The following is a 26,638-nucleotide window of genomic DNA, read 5'->3' as shown; positions in this document are numbered from 1 at the left end:
TAGCATCCAATTTCACGTTTATCCTCAATGTTGTGCTTTACCCTTACACAGGGTAAGCACTTACTTTTTTCATCATCTTTACCAGGCCATATGGTTTTTCACTATATGATATTTTTTTTTATATTCTCACTTCAGGAAATAACATTTCGATTTTATTTTTTGTAATCAAAAAATACTAAACACTGGTCAACTAACCCTAGAAGTCACGTGTCTCATTTATTGAATAATTTATTGGTAATCTGTGTGAAAATTTTCTTCTGACAATTTTTCCTTCATTAGTAGACAACAAAATCTTACCAATAATTGAAGTCTAGAACCCTTCAATAATAATTGCTGATTTCATTAAAGGTAACCGGAGTGACGCTTATAAAATGACATACCTGTAGAACCTGACAAGCAAGCAGGAAGTGATGCACCACCTTTGCTTTTAATAACTGTTTTATGTTAAACACTTTGTAAGGATGTGTATCTCGGATTAAAAGTTCCAAACATGTCAGTAAAGTTTCCCAAACTCCAGCCTAGAAATAAATGAAATCAAATTAGCAATAAGCAATGAGTAAACTCTAAAGTATATATACAGTTACAAAGTGACAATAGCTCTACCTGCTGTCATGTAAAATAATACAAACACATGCCTACACACCCTTGCTAGTAGCACTGTTTTTAATTAGGAGTCAAAAATATTCCTACCATTTTATTTTTTACTTTTCTTAACTTGATTTCTTTTTGGAGGACAGCCATTTTCTATAGTGATGCTGCTTTGAGGTTGGAAAGAAAACTGGCTGGCAAATGTGGGAAGGGCAGGCGGTGGCTATGCCGTAGATTGGGGATCTACGACTGAAACCCTGGGGTCACCTCTAACAAATAGAAACAAGATTATTTCCTCCTCCAAAATAAAATATTAACTAGATACAGAGCACACAAAAATGTATCTATATTTTTTGTCTGATTTTTAACATAGCACTACAGAGTATAACGTTGTGTGCATCGGTATTCAACAGTGCAACAAAGCTGTCATTTGCCATTGAATCCCCATGTTACTTGTGCTAATGTGAGCAATCTGTGTGGCCTAAAAATGCTATCATAGCCTGTAGCATCTCCAGAATTGTTTCAAGCACATCTGGGACACCATTGGTTAGCAACTGCAAGGGAGATGGCAGCAGCGGATCTTGATGATGTGTGTGACCAAGAGCTCTCAGCATAACAGAAAATTCCTCGGACAACCTCATTGATAAAATGACAATGTGAGTAAGTGCATGAATTTCCTTGCATATTTGTTTCCATTTTTTCATTGCACATTATTAACATGTTTATCAATCCTGTGAAAGTACATTATATTTGTTCAAGAATTTGCCATTTTTTTATTTTCTAAACGCAAATCATTTTTCTAAACATGATGGTGAAAAACCATGTGAAACCTGACAAATTTACTATTTACTATCATTAATTCCAAAAACTGAAGTAAATTATAGTGCATGCCTGAAATGACTTTTTGGCACCTGCTGAACAAGAAATATCCTATCATCTATTTTCCTCAGGTTATTTTTTGGGGTGATATGGATGATTAATTTATAAATATTGTTTTACACTTCTGCATATTGTAATTTTCATACTTTTTTTCTTCACTACTCATCCAATGGTTCTCACCTTGCTTGGCAACATCTTCACATTCTACCTTCACCATCTCTGTTGTTTATTCACTGCATTCCACGCTCATGGGTGTGGAGGGCAATAAATATTCATTTCTCTTTAATAGAAGACACGCTGTTAGCCTCAGCAGCTCACTTCTTGCAGCTGCCCGGCGTTCACATGTGCTCGCTACTTAAAGCAATGAATAGTCACTGCTCTCCATTCCCATAGAAGATGAATGCAGTGAATATTCATTCCCATTAGTAGCGGCACATGGGAACGCACGGCAGCTGCAGGAAGCCAGCTGCTGCGGCTAACACTGTGCTCGCTATTAAAGAGTAATCAATATTCACTGCTCTCCACGCACATAGTCCCGACATGGAGAACAGTGAGTATTCTGGCAGCTATTCTTGGCTTGTAAGCAGAGCATGACGTCCCTGCCATGCACTGCTTACAAGCATAAATCAGCTACTGGCATCGGAATAAGATGCAGGAAAGTAAGTTTAATGGCTTATGGTTTTTTCAATGTTTTTCTGATGGGAACCATGCACACCAGGATGGGGATGGGGCCAATAATACAAGGTTAAGGATGGGGCTGTGTATACCAGGAAGGCGATGGGGGCCAATCATACCAAGATAAGGATGGGGCCATGCATACCAGGATAGGGATGAGGGGGCCATGCCTACCAGGATAGGGATAAGGGGGATTTTGCCTACTAGGATAGGGATGATGAGGCCATGCCTACAAGGCTAGGGATAAGGGGGACATACCTTCCAGGCTAGGTATGAGTGGGCCATGCATACTAGGATGGGGATGAGGGGGCCGTGCGTAACAGGATGGGGATGAGGGGACCGTGCATACCAGGATAGGGATGAGGCAGCTGTGCATACCAGGAAATTGATATTGGGATTAGGGGGCCATGCATACCTGGATAGGGATTAGGGTGCCATGCATACCAAGGTAGGGATGAGGGAGCCATGCATACCAGGATGGGGATGACGGGACCATATATACCAGGATAGGGTATAATAAGTACAGAATTGACAATATTTTTTGCTTTAAAATTTTTTTTCTAATTTCCTCTTCTAATACCTAGATGCATTTTATGGTCCGGTGAGTCTTACAGTCCGAAAAATTTGGCAATCTACAGACATTTTCAGGTTGGCAGTGTTATACTGAATAAAATGATACTGGGGTGAAGAAATCTGATTTGTGGTTCTTGTGTAATCTTTATTTGAAATTTTAATTTAATTATATGGTCCTGCATTGGGGCCGGACTGTGGTAACGGTCTTTCCTTTGTGCTCTAGGCCACAGAAACCAAGAAAAAAATGACATGCCCACACCGAAGAACAAGCATCTCTCTCATCATAGAGACAGACAGAGAGAAAAGGGCAGAAAGACACACAGACAGTGTTGCTGTGGTGGGGTCGCTGAAAAACTTTCTGCTGCTCTGCTCTGTGCTGATGTGGCAGTGTCACTGCCATCCTCTGTGCTGCTGTGGCAGGGGTCTCTGGAGGAGGCTGTGTATGTATTATTGGTTGACGTATATGAAAAAAAGAGATAGACAGAAATACAGAAAGAGGGAGACAAAGAAATAGACAGACAGAAAGAGAGAGTCAGAAAGATACAGACAGACAAAGAGTGACAGAAAGACAGAGGAACAGAGACAGATGCTGTGACAGTGTCGCTGACATGCTCTAAGTTGCTCTGCTCCTGTGCACTGCTGTGGAGGGGTCATGGACACATTCTGTTCTGATCTGTACAGCTGTGGCAGGATCTCTCACATTCTCTGTACTGCTGTGGTGGGGTCTCTGGAGGGGGTCTGTGTCTGTCTGTCTGCCCGCCCCTTTCTCTACCTCTCTCTATGATGTGGAACATGTTTGTGCTTCGGGGCGACCTGTGGGCAGGTCTTTCCTTGGCTTCTCTAGCTTAAGCCCCCGTTACACACAGCGAGATCGACAGCGATCTCGCTAAGTGTGACACTGCGGAAGCGACCGGCGCCCTGCTGCGATGTTGCTGATCGTGCTCGAACGTCCGGGATCATTTTTTGATCGCTGGCGTCCCGCTGACCTGCATGCATCGCTGTGTTTGATGCCCTTTATCAACGACGAGCGACCATAAGACTCTGCCTACAGTCCCGCCCCAGAGCACGGACATCTCATTGAAAACTTCTAACATGGATTACACAAGAACTACAAAATGGATTTCTTCACCACAGGTATTATTTTAATCAGTATAACTGTGGCAACCTGACAATGCCTGTAGTTTAATTAGCAAAATCCTGCTGACAGGTTCTCTTTAAATAGTTTTAGGTAAAAAAAAACAACTTCAATAGGGTTAAATAACATATTAGGCATATTGTAATATATACCTCTCCCTTTGACCAAACTTTCCAATCTAAGAGCAGTTGTTCCAGTAATCCAACATCTTGAATTACAGCAGTTGTTTCATAATGTGGGCAAAAATTGTCATTTTCATTTAGTAACATATCACCAGTGCATCCTTTCAGAATAGTCTGCAATATAAACAGAGAAAACATGAAAAATGACTATATGGAATTTGCAAAAGTAGTAGGATAACAACATTTTACTTGATAACAAACTAGCAAATTATCAAATTATTCAGCTCATTATAGTTCAAACAAAGTGCCCTAAACACAGATAAAAGCAGACATGTATTAGGGCTTACTGACACTTCTCCAACATGTGATGTCAGGGGAAAGAAGCATTTGGCTTGCTGAATTTCAGCTGCGGGTTCTTACTGTTCTGTGGGGAAAGAACAAGGATCTGGCAGCCAATAACTCCTAGAGAGCCCTGGAAAGTGGCACTTTTATGCATGGGAGGGTTGGGAGAGAGAGCTGCTGGATGATTGATTGACCAACAGATACTTCATGTGTACATCCAGCTTAAATGCCTTAATATGCGTTAAGATTCTGATTTGGCTGTTATCCTAAGTCATATTACAAGACTCGTTAAAGGGTTGATTGTGACTTGGAGAATCGCTACTACCAACAGGTGGCGCTGTAGAGTAAAAGTCCTCTTTCTTTCTGAAGAGGCAATTTGCATATTAATATGCACCTTCATTATTGGATTTTTTTCTATAGAGCCATCTTTTCACAAAAGTGCATTATAGTCCTGCATCTGTTTCCTGTGGCACCCCAAGCACACAGCTGCCTAATAAAAGCTCACCTTGTGCTATAATGGCTAGGTTTAACCCCTTCACCCCAGGGACATTTCCTGCTTTTTTCTCACCTTCTACCCAAAGCCATATTTTTATTAGTTCTCTCTCAATGTGGTCCAGTGAGGGCTTGATTTTTACGGGGTGACTTGCATGAACCACTGATTTTACCATATAATGTACTGAAAACCGTGAAAAAGTACCACGTGCAGTGAAATTGCAAAATAAGGCAATTCCACAATTTTTTTTTTACCATGTTCACCAAATGCTCAAATTGACCTGCCTTTATGATTCTCCAGGTCATTATGAGCTTGTAGATACCAAACATGTATAGGTTATTTTGAATTTAAGTGGTGAAAAAAAATAAAAAATTTGTTAAAAAATGGCTCCATGGGGGCATTGCCTGGCTATGGAAGAGTGAGGACCCACTTCACCTCAGCTCTCTTCTCCGGGCCCAGAATCAGCCTATCGTGAACTCCCTGGGGTGTTTCGCTCAGAGTATGAGCTGTAGGAGGAAGAGGAGATCAGCCCGCAGCAGATCTAAGAGCCTCTCATTCAGCAACAGAGGCATACAGAACTTTCTTCTGGGAACCCTAGCCAGTAAGGGGAGCACAAAAATGGCTGCCGCCCCTCCAGCAATGCAGCTGCCGTGGGGCTGAAGGGGAGTGAGGTTAGAGCCAGAGAAGAAGAGCATGATCTTGTACAGACTCCAGCACGCATACCATCACTCCATGCTGCAGGAGTTAAAACAAGGGGGTCCTCTAGGCAGCCAGAGAGCACGGCACGGGGGGGGGTCTCTCCCTTCACCATGAATGAGGACCAGGACTGGTAGAGCACAGACATGGATGCACAAGGCACGCTGATGGCAGCTGGCCATTCTAGCCAGACTTAGACATGGCATGCAGACTTTGGGTGGGGGGTATCCCTTGACGAGACTCAGATGCAGAAAGGGTGTTCTGAGGAGCTGCCTCCTCCCACACTTTCTCCAGGGTGCATTACAATCCCCAGCAGTGCAGCAGGAGCTAATTCTCCTTTGGAGGAGACTGCTGATTCTCCTGCTCATCTCAGGGGAGAGTACACACATTCCTCTGCCACACAAGCCTCAGGAGTTATAGCAGAGCTAACTCAGCCACGTAACAGGCTAGCAGCTATTCCTACAAGGGAAGATGTGGAGACATGCATAATACGGCTGAAGCAGGAGGCTTTCAGGTCAGAACTGAATACTCTGCACACTGAAGTTAAACAAGTAGATACTCAGGTCCAGGACTATACTAACAGAATCCAAGATATTGAAAGGAAGATGCTGTAATGGTTAAGTGTGACTGGACACACCGCCTCCAGCAGGGTGAATTTATATGACACACGCGACCCTGGATACACCGCCTCCAGTAAGGCAAATTTAAATAATAAGACGTGCAGCCAGATACACCGCCTCCAGCAAGCGAATTTCAGAAATACACGTAAAACCGGATAAACCGACTCCAGCAGGGCGAATTTAAATAATAAGGGGAAACACCAAGGAAACAATTACAATGGTGGGCCCTGCGATTGGGAACGGGGACGTGGAGACCTCCTGCACTCCCCTGAGTCAGTGTTACTACACTCCTACCGATCCCTAGGCCGGTTCCGCACCGGGCGCCGCTCAGGATACCTTTAAACCCTAGCTCGCCCTGCACCTACCCCTTTCTAGTGAAATGGCTGGTGCAGAGACTAATCCCACCACTGCACTGAAACACACATAAAGGAAAGGCACAAACAGGGAAACACCACTTAGCTTTACTCTGTTGCACTTGCTCCTGGCAACAGAGTCCACCACCAGAATGCAGCTCTCCTCCTGAAACGCTGCCACCAAGCTCTGTCAGAGCTGCAAGGAAATCCCCTCTGATTCCTTCCACACCAGGGCGCTGACCGTGCTGCAAGGAGATCTCTTCAGCTCCTTTCTCCACCAAGGATGGTTGGAAATGAATACTATCACCAAAGCTGATTGCAACACCTGTGACTCTTTTATAGCAGAGCCAGCAATCACACCTGCATACTAATCATGTGCACTAAAGAAACAAGAGTGCAATGACGCTCACCACTACTGGGGGGCAAACTTAGAACACCACATTATTGCACTTAGGACACCACAGTGCAATAATCCCAATGGCCACCAGGGGCAAAAACCACCCTTAAGCACACAGCTTTAGGAAAAAAAAAGGTTACATATGCTTTTAACTGCCAACCTGGATCATGACAGATGCTTTCTCATCAAAAGTCACTAGACATATACGAGTCAGCTTTATCACAACGGAGGAAGAAAAAGACTGGGTTTTTCAATGTATCCGCGCTGACCACACAAGGACAGAAATATTCTTGAAAGCTGTAGTGCCGAAGCGTTTTGTGGCAAATCTGCCAATTCCTCAGGGCCATAGCTATTCTTGGCCCTGAGGAAGTGGCAGATTTGCCACGAAACACGTCGGCACTCTAAGGCTATGTGTACACGTATGCAGAAAATTTCTGCATAAAAACCGGGCTCCTTCCCAGGAACCACGCTTTTTTTCAGTGCATTTTTTTGCGCGGCTTTTGCACAAAAACCGCACGGTTTTTATGCGTTTTTTCTCCGTGCAGCCCCAGACACATAGAAATAGCCATAAATGCGGAAAAATCCGCGAAATTAATGAGCATGCTGCGTTTTTTACCGCAAAGCGTTTTTTTCGCGGAAAATAACGCATCAATATGCACAAAAGTGCAAAATGCATTAAAATGATTGGGAAGCTTCTTTAAGCGTTTAAGTGGATTTTTTGGCAAATCCGCGAAAAAAACGCTGTGTGTGAACACAGCCTAAAGCTTTCAAGAATATTTCTGTCCTTGTGTGGTCAGCGCGGATATATTGAAAAACCCGGTCTTTTTCTTCCTCCTTTGTGACATTGGAATCTACGGGAGTCTGCAGCGACCACTGGTTCCTTTTACATCCTGCAAGGGGTTGTGACTGTTCAAAACCTGTAAAGGTGAGTGCACTAACAGAGTATTGTCACCCAAAATATCACTTTTATTGCCCTATGTGCGCTCTCTTTCCTTAATTTCAGTCAGCTTTACTAACTGATAGAAACCCAGGATGATGCAGAAAACAGGGGAAAGCGCAATAATCTGAGGATACGGGGTCTACCTGAGCCAGTAAAATCTAAAAATCTTTCTCATACATTGCAACGCATTTTCAACAGAATTCAGGGTGAGCCTCCTGAGAATGAGACTGAATTGGACAGAGCACTTGGCCCCAGAGCATATGACCTGGATCGTCCACGGGACAAGATATGCTGAATTCATCACTATGTACAAAAAGAAGCCATCCTGCAGAGGCTCAGAGATGGATCCCCTGCTCTATTCCAAGGATCAAAGATTGTAATCCTACAGGAACTGCCCCGTCTGACTTTGCAAAGAAGAAGAGCATTGAGACCTCTCTTGAATTTGCTTCAAGATCATAACTTGCTGTATAGCTGGAGGTTTCCATTTTGTTCGCAGGTCCGTCATGCAGGCCGCATGCATATCCTCAGGTCCCCTTCGGACATTGCATCATTTACATCCAGCTTGAACCTCCCTCGGATTTAAATTATGGACTGGCATACTATTCCAGTGAAGGCCTCTGGCGGGTTATCCCATGTGCGCCGAGGGCCTCTCAACGTTGGGGCAGGAATTTTTCTCTCCTCCTTGAGATCTGTGGTCTGGGGAGGATTTACTTTAAAAAATTAATGCACTATTCTGATATGCAATGTTATGTTTCCTTGCTTTGCTTTCAGATACTGATTGTGGAATGTTGCTCTGGTTTTCTATATTTGTAACAGTCATCATGAGTTGTGTTATCAATATTTTCTTCATCCTGGGGCTTAGTGACCTTCTTCTCCCTCCCTAGACATAGACAACAGGTTAATAATAGTCTTGGGAGAGGGAGGGTTCTGGGGTTTGTATTCTGATTATATACTGTACTCTGTTTTCCTTGGTTTTTACATGGGGGTAGGGCAATGGTAGCTTAGGGGACAGATTCAGCTTTGGTGTCATCTCAGCCTGGGGAGGGGACACCCTCTACGGAAAGCATAGTCCCCACCGGGAATTCACGTCACATTGTTGGTCTTTAAACAATTTTCCCAACAATACCTGTGCACTTCGCACATCTTTTTGTACATGTTCTTTTGTATCTTCTTAGTATATCCACTCTAACCTAGTTAATACGTTTCTTTCTGTTTTCTTCTCCTACATTTTTCTTCTCTCCCTTGCCGACTCTTCTTTTATATTTTCCTTTCTCTTCCCTCTACTCACTCCAGTTTCTGCTTCTGTCCCTTCTTCTTTTCCTCCCCCTCCCATAATTTTTTTTTTCTTTTTCTTCTCTCCTTTTTCCTCCCTCACTTAAAAAGTACTTTACCATTACCATGGAGTGGATCAACATAGGATCCATTAACGCCCGAGGGATGAATGTCCCTCAGAAAAAGTCACAAATTCTGTATAAAATGCATAAAAAGCAGACTCATATCCTCCTGCTCCAAGAGACTCATTTCAAGGCTGGCTGTCTCCCCACCCTGAAGGATCGTTATTATTGCTCTTGGTTTCACAGCCCTAACCCCGACTCAAAGTCAAAAGGGGTTTCAATAGTCCTACATAAGTCATTGGCCCATTCGGCCCTGCATTCTAGGAGTGACCAAGGAGGCAGGTACATTCTCCTAAAACCACCATAGCTAATTGGTACCTACCTAATAAAGACCCGACTTTAGCTTGTTCCGCTATTCTGTCGCTCCTGTCAGATTTCGGGGAGGAGACTCTGATTGCAGGCGGTGACTTCAATTTTACCTTGATCCGGAAGTGGATACTACATCCAAGTGACATTTCCTGCCCCATAAACATATCAATGCTCTTAAACTTAACATTCAGAACCTATGCCTGGTAGACGCCTGGAGAGTTCTGCATACCATGGATAGGGACTATACGTATTACTCCCCGACACATTCTTCATACAGCCGCATAGGTATGCTATTAATCAGCCAGCATGCCCTGACCTGGCAGGCCCAATAGGTCACATTGCCTGGTCGGACCATGCTTCAGCGTTTCTCCATCTTACCCCACCAAATGGCCTTCACTGACCATGGACATGGCGCCTCAACGATAACTTACTTAAAAACCCTCTATGCACTATGGAGATCAAGAAGTCAATCTCTCAATTTCTAAAAATCCATGAATGTGACCAGACGTCCCTTCTTACCCAGTTGGAAACACTTAAGTGTGTTATAAGGGGTCTTTTGATAAAGCATGTCTCTAGATTGAAAAAAAGAGAGGGCCTCTTTAATTTCTAGTCTGCTCCAGCGGATTAATACATTGGAATCCTCACATAAACAATCTGTATCCTCTTCTGTGTATGTGGACCTGTTAAAAGCAAAGGAGGAGCTCAGGGTCCTACTGGATCAAAAATATTCCCGTAAAAAAAATCAGATTACGTCAATTTGTGTATGAACATGTGGATAAATGTGGCAGGGCATTGGCTAGAGTGCTACATCCCAGAAAGGACACTGATTATATCCCACAAATCATGCGGATCGGGGGGGCCGCACACAGGATCCAACCCAAATTACCGAATCCTTTCAAGCCTATTATAGTGACCTATATAATATTAAGGGCCAATTCAGGGACATGTCAGCTTTGTCTCTTCACCTTAAAATAAGCGACTATATCAGACAAAACGCCCTCCCAACTATCCATCCTGAACTTGCGGAATCTCTGGAGGAGGACTTTTCAGAGGAAGAGATTGTTGCCATTATTAAAGGGAATCTGTCACCTATTTTTTCGACTATAAGCTGCGGCCACTGCCATCAGGGGCTTATCTACAGCACTCTGTAATGCTGTAGATAAGCCCCTGATGTAACCTGAAAGAGAAGAAAAACGAGCTATATTATACTCATCCAGGGGTGGTCCGGGTCCCATAGGTGTTGCGGTCCGGTCCGGCGCCTTCCATCTTCTAGCGATGACGTCCTCTTCTTTGCTTCCTGTCGCCGGCTCCTGCGCAGGTGTACTTTATCTGCCCTGTTGAGGGCAGAGCAGAGTACTGCAGTGCGCAGGGAAAGGTCCGGCGCCTGCGCACTGCAGTACTCTACTCTGCCCTCAACAGGGCAGAGCAGTACGCCTGCGCAGGAGCCGTGACAGGAAGCAAAGAAGAGGACGTCATCCCTAGAAGATGGGAGGCGCCGGACCGGACCGCGACACCCATCGGACCCGGACCACCCCTGGGTGAGTAAAATATACAGTGCTGTGCAAATTAATTGGGACAAAGCATTTTTTTTTTTTAAGTAAAATCGTAAGTTGGTTACCAGTCAGTGATTCAAACCAGTTTTAACTGCTTTGAACAGGTGTGAGTGCCTGTTCCAAGCAATTAAAACTGGTTTGAATCACTGACTGGTAACCAACTTACGATTTTACTTAAAAAAATGCTGTGTCCCAATTAATTTGCACAGCACTGTAACTCATTTTTCTTCTCTTTCAGGTTACATCGGGGGCTTATCTACAGCATTACAGATGGTAGTGGTAATGGCCGCAGCTTATAGTCGAAAAAAATAGGCGACAGATTGCTTTTAAATCAAATACGGTGGGAAAAAGCTCAGGCCCTGATGGGTTCACGCCAAAATTTTATAAGGTATTTAGCGAGCAGCTTGTTCCTTTCCTAGCAAAAGTCTTCAGTTCTGTGTCAGAAGAATCCCCATTTGTATCCCAGTCCCTGGAGGCCCACATCAGCGTTTTACCAAAACCTGGAAATGATCCATTGTTAATTTCCAATTATAGGCCCATCTCCTTGATTAATGCGGACATCAAAGTATTTTCGAAGGCCCTGGCCAATAGGTTGGCGCCTTTGTTACCCGGGGTTATTCAAACAGATCAAGTATGGTTTGTCAAGGGCAGGGAGGCCAGCCTTAATACGTATAAAACTCTTCTCCTGATGGCTCGGACGAGGTCCAGATTGCTCCCGTTGTTGCTTTTGCTTGATGGGGAGAAGGCCTTCAACTGGGTCAGCTGGAGCTTCATGTCGGCTTCCTTGTATCAATTGGGCCTGGGAGCCAAATTTATCGAGAAGATTCTCTCTCTATATAGGAGCCCTTCAGCTAGGGTTAGGGTTAATGGGTTCCTGTCCTCCCTATCCACATCAACAACGATACAATGGTGTCCTCTGTCCCCTCTCTTGTATGTTTTGATAATGGAACATCTGGCAATAGCCATTAGAAAGAACCCCAGCATTCACGGCATTCCAGTTGGGGTAGGTCAATGTAAATCGGCCTTATATGCAGATGACCTACTCAAGTATATATCACAGTCTCACGCAATTCCTTCCCCTCCATAGTCAAAGAAATTGAGACATTTGGCCATCTTAGTAATTTTAAAGTGAATTATTCAAAATCGGAGGCCCTTAATATAACTTTATCTAGAGATGAAGTTCAACATCTTAAAGATAATGTTCCCTTTAAATGGCAGGAAACAGCATTAAGCCACTTGGGGGTAACCGTCCCAGCAGGTCATACTAAACCATATTGTTTAAACTTACAACCCCTTTTCGATAAGATTTTTTATATTAATTATATTAATTCCTCTAATTCCTCCTCCTTCTTTCTTTTCCAGAATCTTATCAGCCATCTCGAGATTTGTGTGTGTGTGTGTGTGTGTGTGTGTGTGTGTGTGTGTGTGTGTGGGGGGGGGGTAGACCCCGGATCAGCATGGGTACTTTATATAGGCACAGCCTGTCTTCTAGAGCAAGATAGCGCTAAAATTCTACTCCATAACCTTTCCTGGTTCAGCCCTAAAAGTAGAAGTCAATTCAATTCTGAATCTGACCTCCTTAAAGATACTTAGGCAGTGGATCGCTTACACCTGTCTTCTCTAATCGGGAGTTTCCCCCGGGGTTTGAGAGGGATCGTTTTCTTGGGTGGGAAAGAATGGAAAATACTAGAAGCTTTCATATTCTCAAGGTTTCGGCCATGCCCACTTTCGAATCATTGCAGCTGTTAGAGGACGAGGGCCCTTCTGATTGGTTGGAATACCTCCAACTAAAATCCTTCTTCTAGTCTCCAGAAGGCGCAGGCTCATACTCCTCCCTTCCTACGCCGTTTTAAAAGCTTTTCCTGTTGGGGTCGCCCCCTGCACATGCGATCTCCTTAATATATGCTGTTTTGAACCAAAATATCAAATATGATCTCCCCAAGTACGTGGGGAGGTGGAGGGGTGAGTTAGGAGTTAATATATCAGAGGCGGAGTGGAGGAAGGCGTATACTCACATAAATTATCTATTGCCTGTGCAGTACAGGAAAAGAATTATAAAATTCTCACCAGGTGGTATCGCTGTCTTGATGTCTTAAATGCCGCTTTTTTCTCTGTATCCGATAGGTGCTGGGTTTGTGGAGTAGAGAGAGATACCATGCTACACATTTGGTGGGGATGTAATCATATTAAGCCATTCTGGGATTCTGCCTTTTCCGCTTATCAAGCCATTAGCGGTCATTTGGTGACCAACTCGGGCTGGTTTTGGTTCCAGAAAAAGCAGCTCCTAAGATTCTGCTTAACTGCTGCACGCATTGTGATCCCGAGACACTGGAAATCCTCCCAAACTCCAAACGGGTTAAGGAGATGACCAGCCTTCAAAGTATGGAGGAACTGTTGGCTGATGTTAATGGTTCAATGGAGAAATATATGCAGGTTTGGAATCCTTGGATTTTGTATAGGGACTCTCAGGATTTTCCATTCCTCTTTTCTAAGCCATAAGGAAGATAGATTGAACAATACGGATTAGACGGACATCATTATAGGGGTGCACGTTGCCCCCTTTTATATCAGATTTCATGGTTCCTCCCCCCCTCTTTATTCCTATTCTTTGTCTCATACTATGTTGTTTATACCATTATTATTTGGAGTGACTTAACTTCTCTTGTTTGGGGTGCTCTCTTTCAGTGGATACTTCATATGTATTGCCAAAAGTCATAGTCTCCCTGGAGAGGGGATTCCTACATCAGCCATGGAAATATTTTTCTTTTCAGATTTTGTTGGATTTGATTGGAAACGTCTTTTAGCCAGAAAGTTCTATTATTTCGGGACTTATTGGCTACAGGTCTTGATATACAGTTGTAAATGAGATTTCTTTTTGTACTCAGTAATCGTTACGTTGCTGAATCCTTTGTTACTTGATTGTTCTGAATTTCTTTTCAATAAAAAACAGATTATACATAAACAAATGGCTTCAGTTTCTGAGACCATCTCCATTTTTTGTGCTCTGGGTTTGGGTAAGGGACAACTTTTTGCACGTCGAGTTTTTATCGTATCTATCCCATTTTGGGATAGATACGATATTTTGATCGCCTGTTATTGCAATTTTCTGCCAAACAATAAAACGTAATTCTGGAGTTTTGAATTTTTTTCTCATTATGCCGTCTACCGATCTGATTAATTCATTCTATATTTTGCTAGACCGGGCATTTCTGAACGCGGCATTAACAAATATTTGCATTTTTTATATTTTTTATTTGAACTTTCATTTTTTTTAATACTTTTAAAAACTTTTTTTGCACTTTTCCACATGCTTCAATAGACTCCATAGGAGACGTGAAGCTGCGATCTTCTGCTCGCTTGTGCTACACAGAACAGGGCTTCAGCATTTCGGCAATCACAACCACAGACTCTCCTGTAGACTCCATGTTGTCAGGCCAATCCATCGGTGACCCACGATCATGTGACAGGGGCACTGATGGGACAGCAGCATTTACCAGGCTAACAGCCGCGGGTGGATCATGATTCACCCGCGGCTGTTAGTGGCACATGTCAGCTGATCAAATCAGCTGTCAACTGCCAGAAAAGATGAGGGGCTCAGCGCCGGAGCCCACATCAAAGGGGGATATATACGGCACAGGTCATGAAGGGGGTTAAAGAAAACTTACCTGAATGGTAACTCCTCTGATTACTGCAGTTATAGGTGATCACAACATTAATCAAATGGGACTTTGCTATAATGATTGAGTCACCTGGTTTCCTTATGATGATATTTGGGACCAGTGTCAGACTGGGTTGGCAAAAGCCCACCAATAACATTGACTCTTGGGGACCACTGTTCAGCTGCCTGCAAAAACGACTTGACCCTAGTAAGAAAATATACTTTTGCTTTTATGTAATGGTAATTTGGCTAGGTTGTTTATGGAATGATTAGATGAAAGTGAATCAAGTGTAATAGCACCGCTCATTATTACTCCTTCACAGGGGCCTACCGGAAGATTCTCTTTGTCCTCTGAGGGACAGTCCGAGCCTGTTTGGGACTCAGTCCTGAGGATGGAGAAAACAATCCAAAGCAGTTTGTACACTACAGGCCGAAGTAAATGGGCTTATTTTAGTGTGTGAAGATATGCCGGATCAACTGCATACAAGGCAATCAGTGCTCACTTACCATCCTATTTACAGGCTAATGAAAACTGAGGAGAACAGAACAATCTATAAAAGGGTGGTCCGAAACTAACCTAACATTTATTCCTGAATGTCTGTCTATTTAATGTAATAATATCACCTACTTTCTAATATATTTTAATTATAAAGTCCCTACGTTTCCCTCAATAGTCAAACTGTTTAATTTTTTTTTTTTTTACCCACGCTTTGTTTGAGTATCCCCAGTGCATGCTGGGATACTCATACGAGATAGAGAGAAGAATGTAGTAACTGCTGTAGCCTCTGCCCCATCCTAAAATGAAGCGTCATCAGTGACATCCATCACAGGGACTAGGCTAGTCCCAGGTCTATTTAGCATGCATTGGCTGTCAAATACAGTGGGGCAAAAAAGTATTTAGTCAGTCAGCAATAGTGCAAGTTCCACCACTTAAAAAGATGAGAGGCGTCTGTAATTTACATCATAGGTAGACCTCAACTATGGGAGACAAACTGAGAAAAAAAAATCCAGAAAATCACATTGTCTGTTTTTTTTTCATTTTATTTGCATATTATGGTGGAAAATAAGTATTTGGTCAGAAACAAAATTTCATCTCAATACTTTGTGATATATCCTTTGTTGGCAATGACAGAGGTCAAACATTTTCTGTAAGTTTTCACAAGGTTGCCACACACTGTTGTTGGTATGTTGGCCCATTCCTCCATGCAGATCTCCTCTAGAGCAGTGATGTTTTTGGCTTTTCGCTTGGCAACACGGACTTTCAACTCCCTCCAAAGGTTTTCTATAGGGTTGAGATCTGGAGACTGGCTAGGCCACTCCAGGACCTTGAAATGCTTCTTACGAAGCCACTCCTTCGTTACCCTGGCGGTGTGCTTTGGATCATTGTCATGTTGAAAGACCCAGCCACGTTTCATATTCAATGCCCTTGCTGATGGAAGGAGGTTTGCACTCAAAATCTCACGATACATGGCCCCATTCATTCTTTCATGTACCCGGATCAGTCGTCCTGGCCCCTTTGCAGAGAAACAGCCCCAAAGCATGATGTTTCCACCACCATGCTTTACAGTAGGTATGGTGTTTGATGGATGCAACTCATTATTCTTTTTCCTCCAAACACGACAAGTTGTGTTTCTACCAAACAGTTCCAGTTTGGTTTCATCAGACCATAGGACATTCTCCCAAAACTCCTCTGGATCATCCAAATGCTCTCTAGCAAACTTCAGACAGGCCCGGACATGTACAGGCTTAAGCAGTGGGACACGTCTGGCACTGCAGGATCTGAGTCCATGGTGGCGTAGTGTGTTACTTATGGTAGGCCTTGTTACATTGGTCCCAGCTCTCTGCAGTTCATTCACTAGGTCCCCCCGCGTGGTTCTGGGATTTTTGCTCACCGTTCTTGTGATCATTCTGACCCCAAGGGGTGGGATTTTGCGTGGAGCACCAGATTGAGGGAGAATATCAGTGGTCTTGTATGTCTTCCATTTTCTAATTATTGCTCCCACAGTTGATTTCTTCACTCCAAGCTGGTTGGCTATTGCAGATTCAGTCTTCCCAGCCTGGTGCAGGGCTACAATTTTGTTTCTGGTGTCCTTTGACAGCTCTTTGGTCTTCACCATAGTGGAGTTTGGAGTCAGACTGTTTGAGGGTGTGCACAGGTGTCTTTTTATACTGATAACAAGTTTAAACAGGTGCCATTACTACAGGTAATGAGTGGAGGAAAGAGGAGACTCTTAAAGAAGAAGTTACAGGTCTGTGAGAGCCAGAAATCTTGATTGCTTGTTTCTGACCAAATACTTATTTTCCACCATAATATGCAAATAAAATGAAAAAAAAACAGACAATGTGATTTTCTGGATTTTTTTTTCTCAGTTTGTCTCCCATAGTTGAGGTCTACCTATGATGTAAATTACAGACGCCTCTCATCTTTTTAAGTGGTGGAACTTGCACTATTGCTGACTGACTAAATACTTTTTTGCCCCACTGTATGAGGTATGCTCAGTAGGATCTCGTCACTGTGCAATATTCTTTTGAATGCACAGGAGTGAAAAGCTGGCAATAAGACCCACTGTCAGTGTGCATTGTAAGGATAAAACCCAGCATACAGGAAAAGCAGAGACTAGAGGTCTGGTCTCTGCTATTTCTGATCGCTCGTTCTCTCCTGATAACGCGGCTCAGACGAGTGCCATATGATTTTTATCAGACAGCAGTAGGATCAATGTTATTTAATGCGACAGTGCAGACGACTGATTTTTTTTTACCACTGACAGAATCATTGTAAAAAAAATTGCGGTATACTGCAATTTGACTTTAAAATCGGATGAGATTTACTCATTCAAGTCTATGGAAGCAAGAAATAAAATCGGATACCAGTGTGTGATTTCAGATTTTTATGGATTCATTGGAATTCTGCAATATAGGAAACTGTAAATGGTCCTGCAAATTATTAACAGCTGCTACTGTAAAAAAACAGACTACACACGGACACCACATAAATGACAAGTGAGAAAAAAATTGTCCCACATTTCAGGATGAAAATCGTAACGAATTTTATACTGTCATGTGGTTCTAGTCTGAGAGGCGACCCTGGCTGTGTCTCACAGTCATCGTGTGCCCTTCAATCCACTTCATACACCAGCTTATAATGTGCGGCGGATGTCCATGAGCGATTAAAGAGGCCGCAGAACTGTCTTTTAAGCATTTTTTTCCTACACACGTTGTCAAAATTGTTGATACCCCTCGTTTAAAGACAGAAAAACCCACAATTGTCACAGAAATAATTTGAATCTGACAAACGCAGTAATAACTAAAAAATCTATGATAATGAACAAATGAAAGTCAGGCACTGCTTTTCAACCATGCTTCCACAGATTTAAAAAAAAAAAAAATAAAACTCATAAAATAGGCCTGGACAGAAATGATGGTACCCTTAACTTAATATTTTGTTGCACAACCTTTAGAGGCAATCACTGCAATCAAACGATTCCTGTAACTGTCAATGAAACTTCTGCACCTCTCGACAGGTATTTTGACCCACTGCTCAAGAGCAAACTGCTCCAGTTGTCTCGTGTTTGAAAGTTGCCTTTTTCAGACGGCATGTTTCAGCCGATACCAACAGGTGAACTGACACGTATCACCAGAAACTGTAGTGATAATACTGTTTTGGATTAGGAGAAAAAAATACTGTTGCAATAGACTAAAAAGGGGACTATCCCCAATGGACCTTAGATAGAGCCTTAAAGGGAACCTGTCACCTCATTTTGCCGCTATAAGATGCGGCCAATGCCTTTCGGGGCTTATCTACAGCATTCTGTAATGTTGTAGATAAGCCCCGGGTCTGACCTGAAAGAGAAGAAAAACAACTTGTTTGTTTTTAAATTTGTTTATTGAACCTCAGGGCATAAAAAAAATGTACAACATACATTTTGACTTATAATAACAAGCATTATAAAGAGCATACATGTTTCCATCCATTGTGAAATATAAAGCAAAGAAATTGCACTCTTATTGATATACAAGGTAATATGTACATAACCTTCCAAGCATACACAAAGGACAGTTGGCTATACACTGTAAAGCATATATATCAATCAAATTTCACAAGCCTTTATCATATTACTCGGATAATAAAGTCTAATTAGAAATTCCTAAACTACGACTACCACTACATGAACTAGTATTTACTATTTTTGCAGCCTGGTTTCCTATATCATATTATCTCGCATGTGATGTCTCAACTTTGCAAAGTAAGATGAGAGGAATTCCACCTCTCCCAAATCTTTTCAAATTTACCCGGGCATCCTCTATTTTGGTATAACGTGCGCTCATATGGAACAATCGAATTTACCAAATCAATCCAAATTCTAAGGGAGGGACATGAGCTTCCCATCCACCGTAGTGCCAGTACCTTCTGTGCCATGAACAGTGTCTCGTGCAGGAAGACCCCGGTATAGTGATCCCAAATCTCCTCATCCCATACCCCAAATAAGCAGACCAATGGCTCTAAAGGGACAGGGGCTTGTACCAGGGATGTCAGTAACAATGTCACCTCTTTCCAGTAATGTAGGATAGTGGGACAGTGCCACACCATATGAATAAAATCTGCATCTGGTGAGTGACATCGTAAACATTCGGATGATTGAAGTCGACCCATCCTAAAGAGTCGTGTCGGAGTCAAGTATGAGTGATTTGTTATATATAATTGTATCATTCTGTTATTAATAGATGGTGATACTCCGATCGAAGATTCCAGGATCTCCTCCCACTCCTCTCCTTGCGTATTAGGGATGAGTAGTTCCCACTTCCTCTTAATAGAGCTTATGGCAGATTCTGCCCCTACTGACAGCATGTATGTATATAAAGAGGAGATGAGACCCTGGGAAGCCTGTGAATTAAGGATTCCTATCAGAGGTAGAGATGAAATAGTACGGCCCACACCCCTACACCTCATGTGTGATTGAAGAGCCGATCTCAGCTGTAAATAGTGGAAAAATTGAGATCTCGGGATATCATGTGTAACCTGTAATTGTTCAGAAGACATTAAGGTCCCCTGGTCATACAAGTCCTCCATCGAGGAGACGTTATGCTGAATCCAAAAATCAGTGGATGGGTGATTTAGCAATTCCGGAAAATAATCATTATTCCACAGGGGCATTTCAGCTATAAAATCTTTAAACCCAATCACTTTCTTGATTTGCCTCCATGTTAATAGTGCCAGCCGGAGCAAGGGCAGCAGACGAGGGGCACTAGACCTCTCCAACTCAAGGAAATCCAATGGGCAGTCAGTTTGTGCAGCGTGAAGTAAGTGACTTTCAGAATTAGGGAGGTAATTACCTGGCATCCATTTACCTAAAGCTTTAGTCTGCCTAGCCAAATAGTACAGGAAAAAATCTGGTAACGCCGCCACACCTCCCTTTTTAGGTCTTTGTAAAGTGGACAAATTAAGTTTGGGCCTAGCTTTCCCACAAATAAAGGATGTGATCTGGGAATTGAGATTCACAAAGAAAGATTTGGGTACCATTACAGCACTGTGTTGAAGGAAGTAGCTGAGCTTGGGGAGTAATATCATTTTAATCAGGTTAGGCTGGTTTCACATTCGCGTTAAAACGACGCTGCGCACTGCGTCGTTAAGCCCCGCCCCGATCCGGCTCCCTGCCTGCCCCATCCGGGATCACCGCCTACTTTCGCATTTGCACGCATGCGATCGGCGCACCCTATCTTTAGCATAGGGTGTGCAGATCATGCGCTGCCAGTGTGAAAGTAGCGTGCTGCGCACTTTTGACGGTGCGCCGTGCGCGCCGAAATGCAGCATGTTGCACTTCGGCGCGCACGGCGCACCGTCAAAAGTGCGCAGCACGCTACTTTCACACTGGCAGCGCATGATCTGCGCACCCTATGCTAAAGATAGGGTGCGCCGATCGCATGCGTGCAAATGCGAAAGTAGGCGGTGATCCCGGATGGGGCGGGCAGGGAGCCGGATCGGGGCGGGGCCTAACGACGCAGTGCGCAGCGTCGTTTTAACGCGAATGTGAAACCAGCCTTAATGCGTCCGGCTACAGACAACGGAAGCTTGCTCCAGGATGCAGATTTAACTTTAACTAGTTCCAGCAGTGGGTGGACATTAAGTTGTAAGTGAAGCGTACTATTGTGAGATATGTAGATACCTATGTAGATACCCAAATATTTAAAACTAGATACAATAAACAACGAGGAGAGAGCCTCTAGCTGGGGCATCGGGGCATGGGAAAGGGGTAACAGGGCAGACTTCTCCCAATTTATATATAAGCCTCAATATTTGCTGAATCTATCTAAAATGGCTATCACTTGTGGCAAAGTTTCTTCTGCTTCATCCATGAATATCACCATATCGTCAGCATATAGACCTATGGTATCTACCCGACCTGCTATATCTATACCCTTAATGCCAGGGGAAAACCTTATACGTATTGCCAGTGCCTCAATCGCAAGGGCGAAGAGGGCCGGGGAAAGGGGGCAGCCTTGACGAGTCCCCCTATGTAATGAAAAGGACTCAGATACAGAATTATTTACTATAAATGGGCTTTGGGTTTCATATATAATATTTTGATCCATTTTATAAATTTATCACCAAAGCCATATCTTTGCAAGCATGCGGAGAGGAAAGGCCATTCAATAGAGTCAAAAGCCTTGGCAGCATCTAACGATGCCAGTGCCCATTTGGTGTCTGGCATTAGGGAGCTATATTGGACTATTGACTGGACTCGTCTGATGTTAATGGAAGTGCTCTTACCAGGCATAAAGCCCGTTTGATCAAGATGAATAAGGTTCAATATAATTGAATTCAGTCAGGTAGCTAGGATCTTGGTAAAAATTTTACAGTCCACATTTACTAATGAAAAAGGGCGATAGGATCCACATTCCAAAGGGTCCTTTCCCTCCTTTCTAAGCACTATGATATTAGCCTCATAAAAGGATTCAGGCATACATTTCCCGTCCCAAATTCCCCAAAATACCTTCACCAGAATTGGCGTCAATATATCCCGGTATTTCCTGTACAATTCAATAGGCAACCCGTCTGGTCCAGGGGCCTTCCCAGAGGCCATGTCTGTTATAGCATTTCCTCCGCGGTGAACACAGCGTCCATAAGGGCTCACTGTTCAGGATCTAATGTAGGGAATGTCACATCTGACAAATCGTCTAAACACCCCAAGTTATCAAAGTCACTTTTAGATTCATATAATGACCTGTATTAGTCATTAAAACAACCAAGTATCTCCTTGGTCGAAGACACCAATAGACCATCCGCCTTACGAATCTGCAATATTGTGTTAGAGGTGTTGTGCTGGCGCACTAAATAGGCCAAGAATTTGCTTGCCTGGCTTCCCAGTTCGAAATAAGATTGACGGGTAAAGAATAGTATACGCTTAGACTTAGTGTCTATATGCTGAGTGTATAACCTCTGGGCAGCCAGCCACTCAATCCTGTTGCCGCTAGTTTGGTTAGATATATATGTAGCCTCTGAATCTTTCAATCGCCGTTCCATTTCATCATCCTCCCTTGAGGTTACCTACTTGATATAAGAGATCGTGGAGGACAAACAGTCCCTCAGATATGCCTTAAGGGCATCCCAAAATAAATTAATATCTTTAACCAGAAAGGATTCAACTTCCAAGCTATCCTATTGTTTAATTGTCCATATTTAAGTTTAAGAATGACAGGGCTATGGTCTGAGATCCCCCCTACTGCCATGCTCTATATCATCCACCCACATCGCCAGACCGATGGAACCAAATATATAATTATATAATCTATGCGCGATAGAGAGCATTTAGTGGATGAGTGACAGGCATATTCTCTTAACTCAGGGTGACGCACCCTACACAGATCAAATCACCCGCTATCCCCCATAAATAGTGACAGCAGGGTTGTAGTCGGCGAAGAGGACCCCCCAGTTATTCCATCATCCAATCTCAATTTATGAAAGCAGTTGTTCATGACCATATTGAAGTCTCCCATACAAATAACATCTGCGTCTGAATAATTTAGGGCAAAACTCATTGCCTTCTGAAGAATTGACATACTAGCCGGAGGGGGGTTATAAACACATAGGATTACATATTTCCTGGTACTTATCAATGCATGCACAAAAACAAAGCGACCCTCAGGGTCCCTCCGAGTCCCCCTGGCTTCCCACCTAACGTCTCTATGTATCAATAGCGAAACCCCTCTCGAATAGCTAGTGTGGAATGCATGGACAGACCATTGTACCCAAGGTTTCTGCACGCACCGAGCTGTATCGCAGGTCAGGTGTGTCTCCACCAAGGTCACAATGTGGGGGTGATAATGAAAACTTTGATCTTTTTCCGAGGGGTTTTTATACCCCTCACATTCCATGTCATACATATCAACTCAGACCCCATGTTTTACTCTGCTGAATATGGCGCATAGCATTACCCGGGTAAAATTTAGAGACATCACCTAGAAACTGAAATTTCTGTTGGCTGCGATTTTTACCTAAAAAATACATAGAACCACTATAGAGAAAAAACAAAGTAAATAAACAACAAACAATATGGCAGCAATGTCCTGTACTCCCATCGTGAAGTGAACAAGAGGATACCATCACTGAGCTCAGTGTCCGGTATTGTTGGTAATTTGGTCGCTTGCGGACAAAGCTCCAATCAGACCATTAATAGAAAAGTACTAACTAGCAATAGATACATTAGGATTCCTTTGCAGCAGACCCTTTGTGGGACTGTAGCCACTCAGTTTATTTTCTAAATAAACTTTTTGGAATTTTAAAGAAGCTGGAACGATACTTCCTTTACTGACATTTTGCAAGTGATCTCACACGAGATCAGTCGTTCAGGACGCCATATGCCGTTGCATGTGAGCTGGTTTTCTTCTTTATTCTCATTCTGCCTAGTATTCGTAGACCACGTACAGAACTCTGAGCAATACTCCTCTGCTGGCTGGTTTCCCTGCTAAAGCTGAAATTAGTTTAGACTCAGCCAAAGAGACAAGGTTGGGGTCATCATAGATAATACCCAGAGCCTGAAAAGAATTCCTCGAGCGTCTGAAGCGACTGGGAATCAGACGAGAAAGAAAATAGCCAAGGCTTGCGGGTAACCCTGTAGAAGAGAGAATACGATTCCCACCCATTGCTCCTTGGTACCTGAGGAATGAGGTGGCAATTTAAAATGACGTTTTCAGACATCCCTGAAAACTACAAACTTATGCCGACCTCCTAAGGCAAAGTGATCTTGGGCTCTATCAGGGGTTGCTCGGGAGCCACGAGCCCCAAACCTGAAGTCAATGGGTGCTGCAAGGTCACTGAGTGCAAGTCTTCCACCTCCAGGGACTGTGGGGAGCTATCCGATCCCTCAAACTAGGGGCACCCTAGGCTGTCCCTGTCCCCTGGATTACCTCAGATGGTGGAGACTCTTGCATTGCTATGCTCCTATCTTATCCCTTATTTGTTTCCTCCCCCCACCCATAGAGGTGTGAGGCCAAATTATATAGGAAAACACAAGCCAGACAAATGGGTAAACAGACAGGGAATAAGAGAAAACTACAATCATATAAATACACTCACAAATCTACAGAGTGGAAATCATGGGAACACACAATAGCAAATCTACGCAGATAACTCCTGTAAACTGGACTGCTACTATTTCAGAACTCTCCTTCGGCACCAAACTAGGAAGTTGTAACTATCATTGGCAACTCCCAAGTGCAAGTTTCAAGAATATATAGGAGAGGGGTCAACACAGAGCTACAGGTAGTGTAATTTAAAAATGTTGCTTCCCCCTTTTTTAATTTGCATATTAACATGTTTAATACTCATGTGACATGTTAATTCCATGACTTCCCCTTCTTGGTGTTGCAATTTCAATGTTGAGGAGGTATCATTGGTCTTAGTATTTTTATACAGTACTAGCTGAAGAGCCCAGTGTTGCCCGGGCATAGTAACTAACTGTAGTTAGTTATAACAAATTATAATTATTATCCTCCATCCCACAGCCCCGTGCCCATATACCCAACGTACATATCCGCCATCCCATAGTCCCGTGCCCATATACCCATCATACATATCCACCATCCCATAGGCCCGTGCCCATATACCAATCATACATATCCTCCATCCCATAGTTGAGTGCCCATATACCCATCACACATCCTCCATCCCATAGTCCCATGCCCATATACCCATCATACATAGTCTCCATCCCATAGTCCCATGCCCATATACCCATCATACATATTCGCCATCCCATAGTCGAGTGCCCATATACCCATCACACATCCTTCATCTCATAGTCCCATGCCCATATACCCATCATACATATCCTCCATCCCATAGTCCCCTGCCCATATACCCATCATACATATCCGCTATCCCATAGTCCCGTGCCCATATACCCATCATACATATCTGCCATCCCATAGTCCCGTGCCCATATACCCGTCATACATATCCGCCATCCCATAGTCAAGTGCCCATATACCCATCACACATCCTCCATCCCATAGACCCGTGCCCATATACCCGTCATACATAGCCTCCATTCCATAGTCCAGTGCCCATATACCCATCACACATTCTCCATCCCATAGTCCCGTGCCCATATACCCGTCATACATAGCCTCCATCCCATAGTCCAGTGCCCATATACCCATCACACATCCTCCATCCCATGGTCAACCATTATGACATCATAATGAGAGGCGGGGCTTGCAACCTATGATGACATCAGCTTCGCCATGGCAACCATTATGACATCATAATGAGGGGCGGGGCTTGATACACACATTTTCCCAATTATGTAGATAGGGGCAAAATTGTTTGGTGAATTGGAAAGCGCGGGGTTAAAATTTCGCCTCACCACGTAGCTTAGGACACTCTCTGGGTCCAGACGTGTGACTGTGCCAAATTTTATGGCTGTAGCTGCGACCGTGCGGATGCCAATCCCGGACATACACACACACATAAATACATACACACACTTGAGCTTTATATATTAGATTAGATATTTATTATACGGGGCTTTGAGTGAGTGTGGCTATGTGGAGTGTGCGTGGCTTGATACACACAAACATACATACATATATACACATTTTTCTATATATAGATTTTACTCAGTAACAGTAAAAGACTGTGCCTACACTGTGACCAGGAGGCCCTGGAGTATGAGACCCACTTCCTGCTACACTGCCCCAAATACTCAGCAGTGAGGGACACTCACTTCAGGAGACTCTCACATCTCTTCCCGGATTTCATCACCATGAAGGAGGAAGAGAAAACATATATCCTGCTTGGGGAAGAAGAGAGAGCAGTGGAGATAGCAGCGCAATATGTGAGCGCATGCCATAGACTGCGAGAAAGAGAATTATGATATGCCATGGACTTCTATGGCCCCCACCCTGGATCTTCCCCATGCCCCCCCCTTCCACCTTCCCTATGCCATGGACTTCTATAGCCCCATCCTGGATCTGCCCCCATCCACCTTTCCTACAGCCCCTACCCAACATCCCTACAGTCCCTATCCCTATTCCCTTTTGTACACTTGCTTTGGCAAAACTAATGTGTATTTAGTCCTGCCAATAAAGCTTCTTTGAATTTGAATTTGTATTATCATCTGCTGAGGAGCCACAGTAGACACTATAATTTTGGCTTTTTCAGGTGTGTTTTGCACCAACTTCCTACAATGCTGAATACCTTTGACTTAAGCTTTAAAATGTATATTTCAGAAAAAAAAAAAATTTCATCTGCTTTAAATTTTATGTTTTTCTCCAAAGCAAAGGACATCGTCAATTAAAAAATAAATAGTGATGAGCGAGTATACTCGTTAATCGGGTTTCTCCGAGAATGCTCGGGTGGTCTCCAAGTATATTGGCGTGCTCGGAGATTTAGTATTCGTCGCCTCAGCTGCAT

At 43.4% G+C, this 26,638-nt stretch overlaps 1 protein-coding gene across 3 annotated transcripts in view; it reads right to left on the bottom strand.

Moving 5' to 3' along the window:
* Window positions 1–26,638, bottom strand: part of LYST (lysosomal trafficking regulator) — a 722,897-nt gene that overhangs the window by 411,102 nt on the left and 285,157 nt on the right. For all 3 annotated transcript variants that reach the window (XM_073560091.1, XM_073560092.1, XM_073560093.1), the window contains exons 18-19: window positions 4,003–4,146; window positions 381–518 (exon numbers count right to left, since the gene is read on the bottom strand). In XM_073560091.1, coding sequence (XP_073416192.1) covers window positions 381–518; window positions 4,003–4,146 — 282 coding nt within the window. The remainder of the gene's footprint in view (window positions 1–380; window positions 519–4,002; window positions 4,147–26,638) is intronic.

This window comes from Dendrobates tinctorius, unplaced genomic scaffold (assembly GCF_039654945.1).
Source record: "Dendrobates tinctorius isolate UK_male_01 unplaced genomic scaffold, ASM3965494v1 ptg000293l, whole genome shotgun sequence".
Lineage (NCBI taxonomy): Eukaryota > Metazoa > Chordata > Amphibia > Anura > Dendrobatidae > Dendrobates > Dendrobates tinctorius.
This window is presented reverse-complemented; position numbering and strand designations above follow the sequence as displayed.